The 20,444-nt window shown below is 35.3% G+C and overlaps 1 protein-coding gene across 1 annotated transcript in view; it reads left to right on the top strand.

Annotated features, from left to right (window-relative positions):
* Nucleotides 1-20,444, top strand: part of LOC123561377 (multiple epidermal growth factor-like domains protein 10) — a 28,716-nt gene that overhangs the window by 7,660 nt on the left and 612 nt on the right. Inside the window, exons 6-14 of the mRNA XM_053516961.1 lie at nucleotides 987-1,115; nucleotides 5,291-5,425; nucleotides 5,949-6,083; nucleotides 6,699-6,833; nucleotides 8,461-8,595; nucleotides 10,702-10,836; nucleotides 11,857-11,991; nucleotides 13,126-13,260; nucleotides 17,909-18,055. Coding sequence (XP_053372936.1) covers nucleotides 987-1,115; nucleotides 5,291-5,425; nucleotides 5,949-6,083; nucleotides 6,699-6,833; nucleotides 8,461-8,595; nucleotides 10,702-10,836; nucleotides 11,857-11,991; nucleotides 13,126-13,260; nucleotides 17,909-18,055 — 1,221 coding nt within the window. The remainder of the gene's footprint in view (nucleotides 1-986; nucleotides 1,116-5,290; nucleotides 5,426-5,948; nucleotides 6,084-6,698; nucleotides 6,834-8,460; nucleotides 8,596-10,701; nucleotides 10,837-11,856; nucleotides 11,992-13,125; nucleotides 13,261-17,908; nucleotides 18,056-20,444) is intronic.

Here is a 20,444-nt window from a genome sequence, read left to right as displayed (position 1 = left end):
ATGTTCTATAAAAATCAGTTACAGCAAATTTGAAATTTTAGAGACCTGATTTCTAAGTCCTTACAGATTTAGAATGTTGAAGAGTTATGGTTTGATAGATACAACTACTGTAGGGTTATATTTGCAAAAGTTTAATTTCGCTAATTTTTGCTAAATGGCATCCTGCCGATTCAAGACACTGACATGAATAAAAACATCATTATCTCAAAAAAGAATAACATTTTTCTTAAATAATGATTAAGTTATTTCTCTCTCTTGAAAAGTAAACTGATATACAAGGATTTTGAGGAACATTATCAATATCAGAAATCATGAATAAATATTTTTTGAGTCAATGCAGTATGAATAAGCTGTGAAATAACTGCTGAATTCATCAATATTAATTTTACTGTGTGACTAATGCAGGAGACAGTTTAGTGGTGTTTTTTTTTTTTTTTTTACATATTTTACATATTATTCTAGGATAAAACTGCTGCTTTTGTCATTTTCAAGGGGCGTTTTAACAGGAAAATAAATCTAATTAAGCGGAGAGTTTCCCATGCTCTTGTGCTGTTAAAATACCTTTTTATATATGCTTGTTCCATAACAAAGCATATACATACATCAGCCCTATAACAGATATAAATTAAAAAAGAAATGATGTCAAATTGGACTTTTTATTCATTTTATTTTTATGCTAGAATAGCATTAATGGCTATAACATCTGCAGAATCTCTTAGCATATGTTAATGCCTTTGGCCATCTGTGCTTGGGCACTAGCCAATTCCTCGGGAATCGTCGAGTGTTCTAACATGAAAATGCACGAGTTATCCTGTAGAAAATAAATACTGCACACTCAATAATTCTTTTCACTTTTTATTTTCACTTTCTAACAATTGATTGTATTTAAGCTTTCATTTAAAATTTGAGGCATGACCCTTTAAGTCCTTTGCCCTGGATAGTTTTGCTGTATACATTTCAGTTATGAAATATGTTTTTGTTTACAGCATCTTTAGGACAGTCATGTGTGAGTCCTACACGAACATGTTATATTTCAAACTCAAATTGTAATGGTAATATTTGTGTGTGTAACAATGGGTACTATAGATCGGGAAGTGTATGTGTAATTAGCCCAGGTAAGACTGCATGTTGCACCCGCAAAATGTGTTACTCATATATGCATGCCTGATATATATACATACATCTATATAGAAAGAACTAATATATCATTGTCCAGTGTATTCACACACTTGTTTCATTCTTTAAAGCAGCCTGGGAAGTCGACAATTTTTTGCTTTGTCAAAATAGGTCATACCAAATGTCTATATGCATTAAAGATCCCTCTTTTACACTAACCAGTGGTAGTGTTAATTGGCATTAATTGAGTTTCTGATATTATCAGCAGAAAGAAAAAAGTTAGACATTGTTAGACCAGATTTCCAGGCTATCTTAAAGTTTATGGTGGCAGGAGTTTGTGCAAATAGCATCCTGGTCAGGTTATAAATGTGTAATTGCATCCCCTTTGTATAAATTATTATTACATACACATCTGTTTGTATGTTTTATTGTTACCTTAAACATATCAGTATTTTTCCATATTGACATTTAAATTTCAAATCATTTGCAGTTTTCATGTGTATCATTCATTAACAACAAAACTTTCAATTTTACTAAGGCTAAAGAAAAAATTTGTACCATTTATATAGTGTTAATAAAAGTAGATGCTTAACGGCATCAAGAAATATGCACACATTATTTCACAAAATAAAATTAATAAAGTCCTAAAGTAAGGCAATATTTGCTGCAGAAGTTGTGCATATTTCTCGATACAAAGCTTATAACCTATAACTATTTCCTTTAGTTTGTATAGAAACATTTTTACTTTCTGTGAAATTTACCTTTCCATATACTGCACTGTATCTAAATTAGATAGGAATATTTGAGACTAGCCTTTCTTTAATTTCAGGATAGTTCTTAATATCGAAATATATCATAAATTTGCTCCTTTGATTCTCAATGCATGTAGGATGCATTGATGTATATTGTGTTAAACTGCAGTCATTTTAGTAAAGTAACTAAAAGCACGACCATTTATAGCTCGACCATTTAAAGAATACGATAGGTAGAGTTATTGGACTCACCCATGCATCAGTGTCCGCGACCACGTCCGTGTTGGCATCCTGATTTGGTTAAGTTTTTGTATGTAAGCTGTTATCTTAGTAACCACTTGGGGGAATGGATTGAAACTTCACACACTTAATCACTGTGATAAACTGACTTTTATTACACAGGTTCCATAACTCTGTTTTGCTTTTTTACAAAATAATGCCCCATTTCCAACTTAGTAGTTTTTAGCTCGACTATTCGAAGAATAGTCTAGCTATTCTACTCACCCTGGCGTCGGCGTCGGCGTCACACCTTGGTTAAGTTTTTGCATGCAAGTACATACAGCTATCATTTAAAGGCATATAGCTTTGAAACTTATTTATTCTTTTTCTAGGTCAATTACCAACCTCTCTGGGTCAAGTCCCATAACTCTGACATGTATTTTGAGCAAATTATGCCCCCTTTTGGACTTAGAAAATTTTGGTTAAAGTTTTACATGCAAGTTACTATCTCCAAAACTAATGCAGATATTGAATTGAAACTTCACATGTGTCTTCGGGGTTATAAAACTAGTTGATAGCACCAAGTCCCATAACTCTGACCTTCATTTTGGCCAAATTATGCCCCCTTTTGGACTTAGAAAATTCTGGTTAAAGTTTTGCGTGCAAGTACATACAGCTATTACTAAAAGGCATATAGATTTGAAACTTATTTTTCTTTTTCTAGATCAATTACCTACCTCACTGGGTCAAGCCCCATAACTCTGACATGTATTTTGGCCAAATTATGCCCCCTTTTGGACTTAGAAAATTCTGGTTAAAGTTTTGCGTGCAAGTACATACAGCTATTACTAAAAGGCATATAGATTTGAAACTTATTTTTTCTTTTTCTAGATCAATTACCTACCTCACTGGGTCAAGTCCCTTAACTCTGACATGTATTTTGAGCAAATTATGCCCCCTTTTGGACTTAGAAAATTCTGGTTAAAGTTTTACATGCAAGTTACTATCTCCAAAACTAATGCAGATATTGAATTGAAACTTCACATGTGTCTTCGGGGTTATAAAACTAGTTGATAGCACCAAGTCCCATAACTCTGACCTTCATTTTGGCCAAATTATGCCCCCTTTTGGACTTAGAAAATTCTGGTTAAAGTTTTGCGTGCAAGTACATACAGCTATTACTAAAAGGCATATAGATTTGAAACTTATTTTTTCTTTTTCTAGATCAATTACCTACCTCACTGGGTCAAGCCCCCTAACTCTGACATGTATTTTGGCCAAATTATGCCCCCTTTTGGACTTAGAAAATTCTGGTTAAAGTTTTGCGTGCAAGTACATACAGCTATTACTAAAAGGCATATAGATTTGAAACTTATTTTTTCTTTTTCTAGGTCAATTACCTACCTCACTGGGTCAAGTTCCATAACTCTGACACGTATTTTGGGCAAATTATACCCCTTTTGGACTTAGAAAATTCTGGTTAAAGTTTTACATGCAAGTAACTATCTCCAAAACTACTACAGATATTAAATTGAAACTTCACATGTGTCTTCGGGGTTATAAAACTAGTTGATAGCACCAAGTCCCATAACTCTGACATGTATTTTGGGCAAATTATGCCCCCTTTTGGACTTAGAAAATCCTGGTTAAAGTTTTGCGTGCAAGTACATACGGCTATTACCAAAAGGCATATAGCTTTGAAACTTATTTATTCTTTTTCAAGGTCAATTACCAACCTCACTGGGTCAAGTTCCATAACTCTTAACATGTATTTTGAGCAAATTATGCCCCCTTTTGGACTTAGAAAATTCTGGTTAAAGTTTAACATGCAAGTTACTATCCCCAAAACTAATGCAGATATTGAATTGAAACTTAACATGTTTCTTCGGGGTTATAAAACTAGTTGATAACATCAAGTCCCATAACTCTGATATGTATTTTGGTCAAATTATGTCCCCTTTCGAACTTAAAACTCTTTTGATATTTAACATTTTGGGTAATAATTTCCTGCTTCTGTGACAATATTTCGAATAGTCGAGCTTGGCTGTCTTACGGACAGCTCTTGTTGGTTAAGTTTTTGTATGTAAGCTGGTATCTCAGTACCCACTAATGGAAATGGTTTGAAACATCACATACTTGTCCACTTTCATGGGCTGATATGCATTAAAAGGTTCCATAACCCTGCATTTTTTACAAAATTATACCCCCTTTTTGTCTTGTATATTCATTCAGTTGACAAGGCTGTTGAATAGTCAAGCATTGTTGTCATCCGGCATTGTTATATCTGAGAAAGATATAAAGAAGGATGACTGAAACATGTACAGTATTTCCTGTTATTTCTTGATTTACCTTGTGTCCCTAAGATAGTGCTATGCTTACAGTAAAAGGTACATCTACTAGCTTCATTCTGCTGCTTCATATATAAGCTTTTGTCACCTTTGTCTGTGGACAGGGAAGCTGGAAAATTGTCTAACCTTTGTTTTAATGTGGCTATTTATTGAGATGTGTTTCTAACTTAATCAAATTCAATAGTTACTGTTATCTTGAGTTAAGATGCCTTTTCACAATAAACATGTAACATTGTCAGACTTTTACATTGCAAATATTGATACTGAAATGTGTTCATTTCAAACTCTCTCCCAACACTCATTCTAGCATGTGCTCACTGCTGACACTCATCCGAGCCCATGCTAACTTCTGACATTCATCCTGGAATGTTCTCTATCCCAACAATCATCCAGACATACACTCATACCTGACATTCATCCTTATACATGTATATTTCAGATTACATATCCTAGCATGAGTTCATTTCAAACACTCATCCCGACATGTGCACATTCCTGACACTCATACTAAAATGTGTCCATTTAAGACACTTATACTGATATATGTTCATTCAGACACTCCTAATAGTTATCAACAAAAATAACCATGATTATAGATTTTAATTTCTTCTTTAATGTTCTTTTTGAATCACTCTTTTAGCAGTGGAAACAAAGGTACATTTCTCATTTATAAGACAAAATAAATTCATCAGGATAAAGAAGTCCCATCCAAGGTTAAAATTTTTGGTTTTACTGACTTTTACAACAGATGAAATTATGTAAATTTGCCTGCTATAGCCACTTTTGCTTCATTTGACATTATTTTTATAATATAAGCTATCTCCCTCAAATACATGTCATAATATTTGTTTCTAGCTGCATTTGGGGCTGCATGTACAAATCCAACAAGGACATGTACTACTACAAATGCTGAATGTAGTGGTGGTACTTGTACATGTCAGTTTGGTTACACATACTCCAGTTCTGCTGGCTACTGTATCACAAGCTCAGGTAAGATAGTCCTGAATTTAATACTGGCATTAACTAACTGCTGACACTCAAACTGACACGTTCTCACTCCAGGCACTCATACCAGCATGTTTTCATTTCAGAAACTTATCCTGATGTGTGCTCGACACTCTTGACACTGCTTACCTCTGACACCCTTCTTGTCATGTGTTCATTTCAGACACTCATCCTGACATAATGCTCATTCCTTACACTCATTCTTGCATGTGCTCACCCTCATCTATCATGCTGACATGTTTTCATTTTAGACACTCATCCTAGCATGTGCACATTCCTGACACTCATACTTAAATGTATTCATTTCAGACACTCACATTTACATGTGTTCATTCACACACCAATAAAAAGTTGGAGAACTTTTTTCACAATCAACAAAAATAATCATAATTAAAGATTTTAATTTCTTCTCCACTGTTCTATTTAAATCTTTCTTGTAGCAGTTCATATTATTTTCAAAATTTCTGCTATCACCAAAAAGTACAATGTAATATTATTTGTTTTTCAGCTACTTATGGAGGTGCATGTACAAATCCGACAAGGACATGTACTACAGCAAATACTGAGTGTAGGTCCGGTACTTGTCAGTGTAGCTCAGGTTACACGTACTCTAATACACTTGGCTACTGTATCACAGGATCAGGTAAGTCAGTCTTCGGTTATTTGAATGTATTCTGTTAGCTGATAGATTGATGGACAACATTCAATATTTCAGGTAGGTATATTAAGTGTACATCAACAAGCAGACAGAGTGGTCCAGTGGTAACTACAAAACCAGGCATCATGGGTTCAAGCCCCTGCTCCTCAAACTAAAAATTACTTACATTGAGATAAGAGTCCTTAGTGAATGTTTTACACCTGCTGTGTGTAAGAACCCGGGAAGCTTCTGGAATGGAAGTATCTTCTGCAGGAGTTGCCCATATGAGCCGCCTGTGACAACTATAAATAATCTTACACTCATGAATAGTTATGCACTCTGTATGTTGACATTAATTTTTAGTCCACTACACAGAAATGTTCCACATGATTAGGCTATGTCTTCTCCCTTTTAGCAGCTTTTATCATCTGTAAGACAAAATGAATTTATCAGGATAAAGAAATCTCATCCAAAGTTGAGATTTTAAGTTTTACTGATTCTCTTTATCAGTTGATGTGCTCATGTAAATTTGCCTGCTATAGCCACTTTTGCTTCATTTGACATTATTTTTTTAATATAAGCTATAGCCCTATAGTACATGCCATAATATTTGTTTCTCAGCTGCATTTGGGGCTGCATGTACAAATCCAACAAGGACATGTACTACTACAAATGCTGAATGTAGTGGTGGTACTTGTACATGTCAGTTTGGTTACACATACTCCAGTTCTGCTGGCTACTGTATCACGAGCTCAGGTAAGATAGTCCTGAATTTAATACTGGCAAGAGCTAACTGCTGACACTTAAACTGACACGTTCTCACTCCTAACACTTATCCTGTCATGCATTTACTCCCAACAATTATTCTGGAATGTGCTTACAATTGACACTCATCTGGTCATGTTTTCATTTCAGACACTCATCCTGTCATGTGCTCACTCCCAACATTAAGTTTGGTGTGTGCTCCCTCCTGACACTTGTACTGAAATCCAGACACTTATATTGACATGTGTTTATTCAGACTCTAATAAAAGTTGTAGAACTTGTTTCACAAACAACAAAAATAATCAGAATAAAAGATTTTAAATTCTTCTTTACTTTCTATTTGAATCACTCTTTTAGCAGTGGAAGCAAAGGTACTTTTCTCATTAATAAGACAAAATCAATTCATCAGGATAAAGAAGTCCCATCCAAGGTTAAGATTTTTGGTTTTACTGACTTTTACAACTGATGAGGTTATGTTAGTTTGCCTGCTACAGCCACTGTTGCTTCAGTTGACATTATTTTTAGCTCATCTGATTTTTTGAAAAAAAATGATGAGTTATTGTCATCACTTGAGCGGTTGTCGGCGTCGGCGTCGGTGTCGGCGTCGGCGTCGGCGTCTGCGTCGGCGTTGCCTGGTTAAGTTTTATGTTTAGGTCAGCTTTTCTCCTAAACTATCAAAGCTATTGCTTTGAAACTTGGAATACTTGTTCACCATCATAAGCTGACCCTGTATAGCAAGAAACATAACTCCATCTTGCTTTTTGCAAGATTTATGGCCCCTTTTGTACTTAGAAAATATCAGATTTCTTGGTTAAGTTTTATGTTTAGGTCAACTTTTCTCCTAAACTATCAAAGCTATTGCTTTGAAACTTGGAATACTTGTTCACCATCATAAGCAGACCCTGTACGTCAAGAATCATAACTCCATCTTGCTTTTTGCAAGATTTATTGCCCCTTTTGGACTTAGAAAATCAGTTTTCTTGGTTATGTTTTATGTTTAGGTCAGCTTTTATCCTAAACTATCAAAGCTATTGCTTTAAAACTTGCAACACTTGTTTACCATCATAAGTTGACCCTGTATAGCAAGAAACATAACTCCGTCCTGCTTTTTGCAAGATTTATGGCCCCTTTTTGACTTAGAAAATATCAGATTTCTTGGTTAAGTTTTATGTTTAGGTCAACTTTTTCTCTTAAACTATCAAAGCTATTGCTTTGAAACTTGCAACACTTGTTCACCATCATAAGCTGACCCTGTACAGCAAGCAACATAACTCCATCCTGCTTTTTGCAATAATTATTGCCCCTTTTGGACTTAGAAAATCATTTTCTTGGTTGAGTATTATGTTTAAGTCAACTTTTCTCATAAACTATTAAAGCTATTGCTTTAAAACTTGCAACAGTTTTTCACCATCATAAGTGGACACTGTACATCAAGAAACATAACTCTATCCTGCTTTTTGCAAGAATGATGGCCCTTTTTAGACTTAGAAAATCATGGGTAGGACAATATTTCTATTACACAAAAAAAATCAGATGAGCGTCAGCACCCGCAAGGCGGTGCTCTTGTTTTAATATAAGCTATAGCCCTATAGTACATGCCATAATATTTGTTTCTCAGCTGCATTTGGGGCTGCATGTACAAATCCAACAAGGACATGTACTACTACAAATGCTGAATGTAGTGGTGGTACTTGTACATGTCAGTTTGGTTACACATACTCCAGTTCTGCTGGCTACTGTATCACGAGCTCAGGTAAGACCGTCCTGAATTTCATACTGGCATTAGCTAACTGCTGACACCCAAACTGACAAGTTCTCACTCCTAACACTTAATCTGTCATGCATTTACTTCCAACAATTATTCTGGAATGTGCTAACACCAGACACTCATCATGTCATTTTTAGCTCATCTGATTTTTTGAAAAAAAATGATGAGTTATTGTCATCACTTGAGCGGTTATCGGCGTCGGCGTGGGCGTTGCCTGGTTAAGTTTTATGTTTAGGTCAGCTTTTCTCCTAAACTATCAAAGCTATTGCTTTGAAACTTGGAAGACATGTTCACCATCATAAGCTGACCCTGAATAGCAAGAAACATAACTCCATTTTGCTTTTTGCAACATTTATGGCCCCTTTTGTACTTAGAAAATATCAGATTTCTTGGTTAAGTTTTATGTTTAGGTCAACTTTTCTCCTAAACTATCAAAGCTATTGCTTTGAAACTTGGAATACTTGTTCACCATCATTAGCAGACCCTGTACATCAAGAAACATAACTCCATCTTGCTTTTTGCAAGAATTATTGCCCCTTTTGGACTTAGAAAATCAGTTTTCTTGGTTAAGTTTTATGTTTAGGTCAGCTTTTATCCTAAACTATCAAAGCTATTGCTTTAAAACTTGCAACACTTGTTCACCATCATAAGCTGACCCTGTACAGCAAGAAACATAACTCCATCCTGCTTTTTGCAAGATTTATGGCCCCTTTTGGACTCAGAAAATATCAGATTTCTTGGTTAAGTTTTATGTTTAGGTCAACTTTTTCTCTTAAACTATCAAAGCTATTGCTTTGAAACTTGCAACACTTGTTCACCATCATAAGCTGACCCTGTGCAGCAAGCAACATAACTCCATCCTGCTTTTTGCAATAATTATTGCCCCTTTTGGACTTAGAAAATCATTTTCTTGGTTGAGTATTATGTTTAAGGCAACTTTTCTCATAAACTATCAAAGCTATTGCTTTAAAACTTGCAACAGTTTTTCACAATCATAAGTGGACACTGTACATCAAGAAACATAACTCTATCCTGCTTTTTGCAAGAATGATGGCCCTTTTTAGACTTAGAAAATCATGGGTAGGACAATATTTCTATTATACAAAAAAAATCAGATGAGCGTCAGCACCCGCAAGGCGGTGCTCTTGTTTTCATTTCAGACACTTACTCTAGCATCTGCTCACTCCCAGTACTCATCTTGGCATGTGCTCACTCCTGACACTCATACTTCAGACACTCATCCTGACATGTGCTCACTCCCAACAATAAGTTTGGTGTGTGCTCAGTCCTGACACTCATACTGAAATGTGTTCATTTCAGACACTCATCCTAATATCTGCTCACTCCCAACAGTAAGTTTGGTGTGTGCTCAGTCCTGACACTCATACTGAATTGTGTTCATTTCAGACACTCATCCTAACATGTGCTCACTCCCAACATTAAGTTATGTGTGTGCTCAGTCCTGACACTCATGCTGAAATGTGTTCATTTTGGACACTCTTCTTAATATGTGTTCACTCCCAACAATAAATTTGGTGTATGCTCAGTCCTGACACTCATACTGAAATGTGTTCATTTCAGACACTCATCCTAATATGTGCTCACTTCCAACAATAAGTTTGGTGTGTGCTCAGTCCTGACACTCATACTGAAATGTGTTAATTTCAGACACTCGTCCTAACATGTGCTCACTCCCAACAAAAAGTTTGGTGTATGCTCACTCCTGACACTTGTACTGAAATTCAGACACTTATATTGACATGTGTTTATTCAGACACTCATAAAAGTTGTAGCTAGAACTTGTTTCACAAACAACAGAAATAACCATGACTAAAGATTTTAATTTCTTCTTTACTTACTATTTGAATCACTCTTTTAGCAGTGGAAGCAAAGGTACTTTTCTCATTTATAAGACAAAATAAATTCATCAGGATAAAGAAATCCTATCCATGGTTAAGATTTTTGGTTTTACTGACTTTTACAACAGATGAAATTATGTAAGTTTGCCTGCTATAGCCACTTTTGCTTCAGTTTACATTATTTTTATAATATAAGCTTCCTCAAATACATGCCATAATATTTGTTTCTCAGCTGCATTTGGAGCTGCATGTACAAATCCAACAAGGACATGTACTACTACAAATGCTGAATGTAGTGGTGGTACTTGTACATGTCAGTTTGGTTACACATACTCCAGTTCTGCTGGCTACTGTATCACAAGCTCAGGTAAGACCGTCCTGAATTTAATACTGGCATCAACTAACTGCTGACACTCAAACTGCAATGTTCTCACTCCTAACAAACTGTCATGTTTTCATTTCAGACACTTACTCTGCTATCTGCTCATCCACAGTACTTATCCTGGCATGTGGTCATTTCAGACACTCATCCTGACATGTGATACCTCCCAGTAATCAGTCTGTCATATGCATGCTCACTCCTGACAATCATACTGACATTGTGGTCATTTCAGACACTCATCCTGACATGTGATACCTCCCAGTAATCAGTCTGTCATATGCATGCTCACTGCTGACAATCATACTGACATTGTGGTCATTTCAGACACTCATCCTGACATGTGATAACTCCCAGTAATCAGTCTGTCATATGCATACTCACTGCTGACACTCATCCTGACATGTGATAACTCCCAGTAATCAGTCTTTTATGTGTATGCTCACTCCTGACAATCATACTGACATTGTGTTCATTTCAGACACTCATCCTGACATGTGATAACTCCCAGTAATCAGTCTTTTATGTGCATGCTCACTCCTGACAATCATACTGACATTGTGTTCATTTCAGACACTCATCCTGACATGTGATAACTCCCAGTAATCAGTCTTTTATGTGCATGCTCACTGCTGACAATCATACTGACATTGTGTTCATTTCAGACACTCATCCTGACATGTGATAACTCCCAGTAATCAGTCTTTTATGTGTATGCTCACTCCTGACAATCATACTGACATTGTGTTCATTTCAGACACTCATCTTAGCATGTGCGAACTCCTGACATACTGAAATGTGTTCATTTCAGACACTCACACTGACATGTCTTCATTCAAACACCCATAAAATTTGTAGATCTTGTTTCACAAACAGCAATGATAATTCTAATGAAAGATTTTGATTTCTTCCTCACTGTTCTATTTGAATCTTTCTTTAACAGTTCATATTATTTTCAAAATATCTGCTATCACCAGAAAGTACAATGTAATATCATTTGTTTTTCAGCTACTTATGGTGGTTCGTGTACAAATCCAACAAGGGTGTGTACTACTACAAGTACTGAGTGTATTTCTGGGACTTGTCAGTGTAGCTCAGGTTACACATACTCTAGTTCACTCGGTTACTGTATCACAAGTTCAGGTAAGTCAGTCTTCAGTTATTTGAATGTATTATGTAAGTTGATAGGTTGATGGACAACATTTAATATTTCAGGTAGGTATATTAAATGTAAATCAACAAGCAGACAGAGTGGTCCAGTGGTAAGTACAAAACAAGGCATCATAAGTTTAAGCCTATGATCATTCAACTAAAAATTACTAACATTGAGATAAGAGTCATTTGTAGATGTTTTACACCTGCTGTGTGTAAGAACCTGGGAAGCTTCTGGAATGGAAGTATCTTCTGCAGGAGTTGCCCATATGGGCTGCCTGTGACAACTATAAAATTAATAATCTTACACACATGCATAGTTACGCACACTGTAATGTTGACATTTATTTTCAGTCCATTACACAGAAATGTTCCCCATGATTAGACTATGTGCTCTCCCTTTAGCAGTGGAAACAGATATGCTTTTATCATCTGTAAGACAAAATGAATTTATCAGAATAAAGAAATCCCATCCAACTTAGTTGAGATTTTAAGTTTTACTGACTCTCTTTATCAGTTGATGTGATCATGTAAATTTGCCTGCTATAACCACTTTTGTTTCATTGACATTATTATTATAATATAAGCTATCACCCTAAAGTACATGCCATAATATTTGTTTCTCAGCTGCATTTGGAGCTGCATGTACAAATCCAACAAGGACATGTACTACTACAAATGCTGAATGTAGTGGTGGTACTTGTACATGTCAGTTTGGTTACACATACTCCAGTTCTGCTGGCTACTGTATCACAAGCTCAGGTAAAACAGTCCTGATATTAATACTGACATTAGCTAACTGCTGACACTCAAACTGACACATTCTCATTCCTAACACTCATACTGACATATATTCATTTCAAACACTCATCCTGACATATGCTAACTCCTTACAATCTGTCTGGCATGTACTCACTCCTGACAATGATAATGACATGACGTTGTGTTCATTTCAGGCATCCATAAAAGTTGTAGAACTTATTTCACAACCAACAGAAATAAGCATGGTTAAAGATTTTAATTTTTTCTTCACTGTGCTCTTTGAAACATTCTTTTAGCAGTTCATATTATTTTCAAAATATTTGTTATTACCAAAAAGTACAATGTAATATCATTTGTTTTCAGCTACTTATGGTGGTTCATGTACAAATCCGACAAGGACGTGTACTACTACAAATACTGAGTGTATTTCTGGTACCTGTCAGTGTAGCTCAGGTTACACATACTCTAGTTCACTTGGCTACTGTATCACAGGATCAGGTAAGTCAGTCTTCAGTTATTTGAATGTATTATGTAAGTTGATAGGTTGATGGACAACATTCAATATTTCAGGTAGGTACCGTATATTAAGTGTACATCAACAAGCAGACAGAGTTGGCCAGTGGTAACTACAAAACCAGGCATCATGGGTTCAAGCCCCTGCTCCTCCAACTAAAAATTACTAACATTGAGATGTGTATAGATGTTTTACACCTGCTGTGTGTAAGAACCCGGGAAGCTTCTGGAATGGAAGTATCTTCTGTAGGAGTCATTCATATTCTGTTACATGATTGAGTTATGTGACATTATGAAATTTCGCAATATGATTGAATTGTCTGGCATTATTTACCTAGTCCTACATGCTTAATATCCCTGGACCTTACTGGATTGAACCATGTGCCCTTTATCTTTTTGAACCACCATTATTGGATCTCCTTGTATTATTTACTCCCCCAGTCATAGATGAATCTTGTGGCATTTTGTATTTTTCCTCCTATGTTATTGAACCTCTAACATTTTTAGCTCGACTTTTCGAAGAAAAAGTAAGCTTTTTGCTTCCCATTGCGTGGGCTTGCTGTTGGTTAAATTTTTTGATAAAGTCAGTTTAATCTGTTACTATAAAACTATTGATTGAAACTTAAAAAATTATTTCTATCAAATCAACACCAGGAGAAACAATCCCCAAAACTCGGATTTAAATTTTTGACAGAATTACCCCCTTTTTAACTTGAATTTTTTTGTTAAAGGGGGGGGGGGGTTTTGTAAATATTTTGTTTTTTATCAAAGATTGGATTGAAAACAAAAAAATCTTTTTTGGGTCTAAAGGAAAACAATAAAAAATTGTAAAATTTTTGAAGAATTGTTTTTAAAATTTAAAATTTTTTGGGGTTAAAATTTTGTGTTTTTTTTTAATTAAAATTTTGATTTAAACTAAAAATTTATTAAATATCAAAGCTACACCAAAAAAACCCCCCCCCCCAACCTTTTTTAAAGCAATTTTTCCTTTTTTAAACTGGATTTTTTTTTTATAAAGCCAATTCAATCCCAAGCTCAAAGTTGGTGGGGGTTTTTAGGACACCGTTTAAATTTTTTTCCAAACAACGGTTTTAACCCGTGGCATAAAAAACCCCTTAAAATGAATTTTCTGACGCAAATTTTCCCCCCCCTGGGAAAAGTTGAAAAATTTATTATTCACAAAAATTAAAGGCTTTTAGCCAAAATGAATAGGCCAAAGCTGCTCATGTACATATTTTAATAAACTTCCAGAGGGCGATACAAAGAGAATTTTAGCTCAAACCACCACAAAAGAACATGAAAATTTTGAGTTTTCCCTTTTCAGAAAAAAAATAAAAAGTTTTTTTTAAATTCATACACAACAAAAGGGTGGAATTTTTTGCAAGCTTACTGGTACCATTTTTTGGAAAATCTTTAAAAAAAAATTTAAATTTTTTTCCCAATAAAAGTCCCCACTCACATTTTTTCAGTAGAAAGTTTTTTGGACATTGAAATTTTTCCAAAATGAATTTCAGTCATGACAAATTCCCCCTATTTGGCACCAATGCCGCTGACGGGGGAATTTTAAAGTCATTTCGGAACTACAGGCTCATCCCCCTGGTCAAACGAAGAAATTTTTCTGAGTTTAATGGAGGCATTTATTAAAAAGTTTTAAAATCACGAAAATAACTTGGGGCCGGGGGCTAAAACCATTGTGAAATCGTTAATAGATGAACATTTTACCTATAAAATTGCCAGAAAAGAAAATAGAAAGCAGCATCATCACAGCATCATCAAAAACATTCAAATCTAAATTTCATTTCTCACTATATTGATTCCCATCTAACATCATAGCCAAAATTACATCACAAATCACAAATTATCTCAATAAAAAAACTTCATCATCATTACCATCAAAAAACTAATGTCCTCTTTTTCACAACATAACCACAATCACATCACACATCACATCTCGTCATTTTTATTATCTTTTATAAACCCACCACCATTTACACTGATCGTTTAAACCCTTTCAGGAAGACTTATTCAACTAGAAAAAGAAAAACCCTTATTTTAGCACCCTGGACAACCCTGTACAACACTGTTGGTTGTGCAACAAACCGGGAACAACGACAGCAACTGAAACATGCACCAAAAAATACTGTTGGGGCCCGTCGGGAAATTTTATGCAACATGGGGAGGTGCTATAACTAATAAACCCTTTCATACACATTATTAAATGTAAGAAAATAATTAATTGTTTAAATTTTTTTGGTGGAAAAACATCCAGCACCTCGATTGATCAACATAAAAAAAAAAAACGAGATTAGAGATATTTATTTTGTCACCCTATAATATGTAATGTCGATAAAGGGGAGCTCTAATTCCTGCTGTTCTGTGAAAAGAAATTTTTAAAACTCAAGAGTTTGGTTAAAAGTAAAAGCTAAAAATTTCCTTATTTAATGTGAAATTTAAAGAAAGATCCACCGGGAGTGAAGGGAAAATCCTTTGATTTAGTTTCGTAATTTATTTTTGTTGTGATAGCAGTGAATGTAAAATTTTAAAATAAACAATATTTTTTTTTAGGTGCTACCTGGGAAATCTTAACACGGTGCTTCCATTCCATTTTTGGGATATAATGCGCATGTACGGTTCCCTACTACTGCCAAGTAACTCGGGTTATCTAACTCGGGCGGTTTGCGTACAACAGTCCATTTCACTTCATGTAATACACACTGATGTAGAAGTCAGCTGGTTCCAACTTTTAAAAAATTAAACTAGAACCATCTTAGAAACGATGTCACCTTTTGGTCAATTTCAAATTTGAATTTAGAAACATCAGGCAGATGCTGTTTTCAAAAATTGGGGTTTTTTAACCTTACACATATCATTAAAATTGATACACGAGATTCCTTTGATAAGATTTACCCCTCCAATCAAAATAAAACTGTTTGGGAAATGCCTGTATGAAAAATAAAATTCCATTTTTGTTTTTGAGGGAATCTGTTTTTCTATTGTCTATGACTAGACCAGCCATGGGAAAACCAACAAAGTGGGTAGCGACCACTGGATCCAACCACCGCGCATCCGCGCATCGGGGTCGGCCCATGCGTCGTTTTAAAAAAGCCTTTTGGGAATTTGGGGGGAAACGTTCAACCAGGATCCTGACCAACTGCGCGGACGCGGGTGGCGGATCCTGCTGCGCACCCCCCCTAGTGATTTTCCCAGGGAGGGCTCAAATTCTATTTTTCCAAATTTTAGCAGGTTTTAACTAAATGCTTGTGGTGTATTAGGATGTGACAATACTACGTTTTGATAAAATTTTTCTGAAAACAAGGTTATTTTTTGGATTTTTTATAAATTTAAAAAAATTTTCATTATCAAAAAAACCCTTTTAAAGAGTGAAAATGGAATTTTTAAATTTTTGAAGTACTTGATTAAATTTTGAATTTATTGAAGGAAAAAAATGATAAAAAGGAAGAAAAGGGTTTCACACCTTGATTGAATATCATGCTAAATACCAAGGTCTCAAAAACTAAAACTTTCTTTTAAAACTGCAGGTCCGCGGAAGTAGTTCGCCTCAACTGTGACAGGAACCCCCTTCCCTCAACACCTTCAGTACTGTTGGCGTACTTCTAGACAAGCCCTTTACAGTACACAGGGATGGCATCAGAATTCTAAAGGGCGAGCTCACTTCTGTCTGCAAGATGGCAAAAACTCCCGAATTATAATACAGTAGTAATATCAACAGGTACGTTCATGTATTTTTACATTTATGCAATGATATATAACAGAAGGGTAATCTTTTTAATTTAAAACATGAAAAGGAGTGAAGTCCATGAATTAACCCAGGGGGCTTACTGGAGTAATTTATTCTAGCAGCATATTACCCTTTAGCAAAATTTAAAATTTCTAAAATATGTTCTGAATTAAAAATCTTTTAAGTTTATCATCCAGCCCCATATTTTGTCAAAAACTGTTTCACAAACTTTGGAACTTTTTGTTTACTACATACCCCAAAGTAGGCAAGACTACATAACTAGGACAAAGATTTTGGCCAAGTTATGGCCTTTTTTTGACATAAAAATTAGAAATCTGAAAATCTCTGGCAGTATTTTGATCCCATACTGACATCAGTTCTTCAAATAGCCAAGCGCGTTGTCAACATACTTACATCAATTCTTCGAGTAGTCAAGCGCGCTGTCAACAGACAGCTCTTGTTGTAAGGTAAGTCTGTTTATGTAAATGATAGAAGTTGACCATGCTCATTTAATCTCAGGTTGCCGTGACGATACCTGATGAAACAGACAAAATAATTTCTGTGTGTCTAACTTAGATTGTTCCAGTACTCCCTTTATTGGTTACATAATTACCTCGGGATCAGTTGTCTTTTGAAAAATTTTCTTTATATGTGGGTTTCAAAACCTCAATTATGGATTATGAGGCCACGGGGAAATCGGTTCCTGACTGTGTTCCCTCTTTAATAAAGTCTTTTATTATTTTATTATTTTTATTAGATTCTCTTTTCTAAATGCTAGTTTGTTTAGTTCTACCATTGTTTTCTCATTTAGGGCTAGTCCATTATTTTACACCCCCGGCTTTCTTGCTTACATGTATGCTACAGGAAGTGTTATGGGTTAATGTGTTATTTCAGGACGTTTTATAAATGGAGATATAGCCAATCCAAACTTAACAGTATCCAACCAGAGAGTGGGGGGCGCCGGGGTATTAGGTGCCCCTATGCAGGGTCAAATTATACACATTAAACCCGCAATCAAACCAGCTTATAGTCACGGAACTCGTAAGATTATTTCTGTATTTATTTATATTTTCAAAAGTGATCTGCAGCAGATTTTATTCTAATCAAAACATGTTTTGACCAGGGAAAGTAATCAGATAAGAATACAGCTTGGAGAAGATTTTTTTTATTTCAGCACAGGCATGTTTATGTATTACCAATACAACAAGAAAATTGTCACTTATAAAAGAATGTAAAGGTTTCTTATGAAACAGGGGTAGCAGGCAAAAGTCCCAACCTGGAATGGATTTAAAAAAGTTATTTCCATAACAAAATTTCAAATTAACTGTCATATTTACCTCATTATCACCAGTCCTACTGTCCGTTTGGGAAAAATACCAGTTTAATAACCCACAGGATACTTGCGGGCTATCAATTACAGGGGAATTAAAATTGAACACTAGAGACTCCAAGGCTGTATGTACAGAATTTTTTTTGTATTTCATCGTTTTTTTTATCAGTACCACGTCATCTCCACTCAGCTCAGTCTAACAGTGTCAGGGACACCGCCCCTCTTGTTACAAAGAGTTTCAAATCAAAAGCTGCGTTGTTGCAAAGGTCTCTCAAAATGTATTTTACTTTTGAGCTCTTGCAATGATTCCTTTTTAGTGCTAGTTTCAGTGTAATACAGGGCCATCAATGTAGTTAGATGAAACTGCCGACAGTTAAGCTCTTGGATGAACCTTTTTAAAAGCCCCCGTCACTATTTCCACATGGGTTCCTGAGAGAACCACTGACCTTCCGAAGCCACGATGGTTTCCCACTGAAAAATTTAAAACCCCCCAGTGAGGCTTTAACCCACATCGATGGGCAAGTGAAATTTAAGTCAGGGAACCTAAAAACTTGGCCACAGAGCCCCTCGGGCATACGTCACGGGGGGAATTCTACAAACCGTACGAAGAAAGTGAAAGAGTTTTACAATAAAAATTTCCAAGTAAAGGATGTCAGAGTCCACTATACATGCAAAAACCTCCTCCACAAGTGTGATTGTTAATCTTTTTTTGGGTTCTGAAAAGGGAAAGTTTAAACCATCCCCCTTATTTACCGACCTTTTCCTGTGACTTTTTTTTTTCCAAGGCTTAAGAAAATGCTTTCTTTAAAGAAATATTAGTCCAAATTCATAGGCACCGCCATTTACCCGTGTCCAAAAAGAACCAAAAAAGACTATTTACCCGCTTTTTACAATTTGGGGAAAAAGTTAAAAAAAAATTTTTTGATAAAGGGGGGAAAATATACCAAAAAAAAACAACCCAAAGACAGAACTTTTTGAAGGGCCATGTATTAGGTATTCTTTTCTGACTTGTTGAGTTCTTGGAGTGAATCATTTTTACTGCTAGTTTCAGTGTATCTACAGGTCCAGCCAGTGTAGTTAGGTGATACTTGTCTGACCTGTTGAGTTCTTGGAATGAATCCCTTTTTGCTGCTTACACTTCTACATGTGTAACAACATCTGTAGAATGCAGAGGGATTAGTTGATGTAGATAATGCTAGTGATAGATTGTTCAAAGTATTTCTAGTATCATTACCCCCACTGAAAGTTCTTCTTTGAAATTCCATACAAGTTCACACTTTTAATTGACAAATTAAAAAAACTGCAGTCAACAAGGTCATAAAGCCTGGTTCCATGTTTCTAGCATACTACTTTAATCTTTAGCCTCAGCTTCCAGTGATTTGCCTTTGTGACTATGCAGACTGACATGGTCTGCACTTTTGCTATTCATCAGTATATTTTCAGTTATACCCCTTTTAATGATAAGGTATGGCCCAAATTGAAAGATGGACCGTCCCTTATAGAAATTTTTGCAGCTTTGGGTTAAAATGTAATGCTTGAAATTTATTTCAACAACATTTTGATTAGAACTCTATACTGGTATGTTTAAGTGGAATGTGTTTAATTCGTATCACTACATATAGAGCTGCAATAATTTCAAAATATGAAAACGCTTTTCATACTTCAAGACAGCTCTAGTTTATTCTGTGACTTCTGATGTATTGAATGTTTAAAAGAGGGAGGCACTGTCAGAAGTAGAAATAGGGGGTAGGGGTTTAAAATGGTTGGGTATTTCAAGACATTTGTCTACAGTATAAACAAAAGGGGTATTTTTGGGTTTATACGGTACGTAAGTGTCTATTTTCAGCTTAAGTCACGAACTTTTTTCCAAAAGGGAAAACATTCCTTACTTTTAAGTTCATCAGCTCAGTATTGGCAGAAAAAAAGTTCTTGCTCTGTGTTGAAAGTAAAATAGTTCTTGCTCTGTGTTGAAAGTAAAATACATGTAGTTCTTGCTCTGTGTTGAAAGTAAAAACATGTAGTTCTTTCTCTGTTGAAAAAAAATATTCTTGCTCTGTGTAAAGTAAAAAATGTATTTTTTGCTCGGTTTGAAATCAAATA

The sequence above is a fragment of the Mercenaria mercenaria genome, chromosome 10 (genome assembly GCF_021730395.1).
Source record: "Mercenaria mercenaria strain notata chromosome 10, MADL_Memer_1, whole genome shotgun sequence".
Lineage (NCBI taxonomy): Eukaryota > Metazoa > Mollusca > Bivalvia > Venerida > Veneridae > Mercenaria > Mercenaria mercenaria.
Note: the sequence above shows the minus strand (reverse complement) of the source record. Positions and strands in the feature narration are given on the sequence as shown.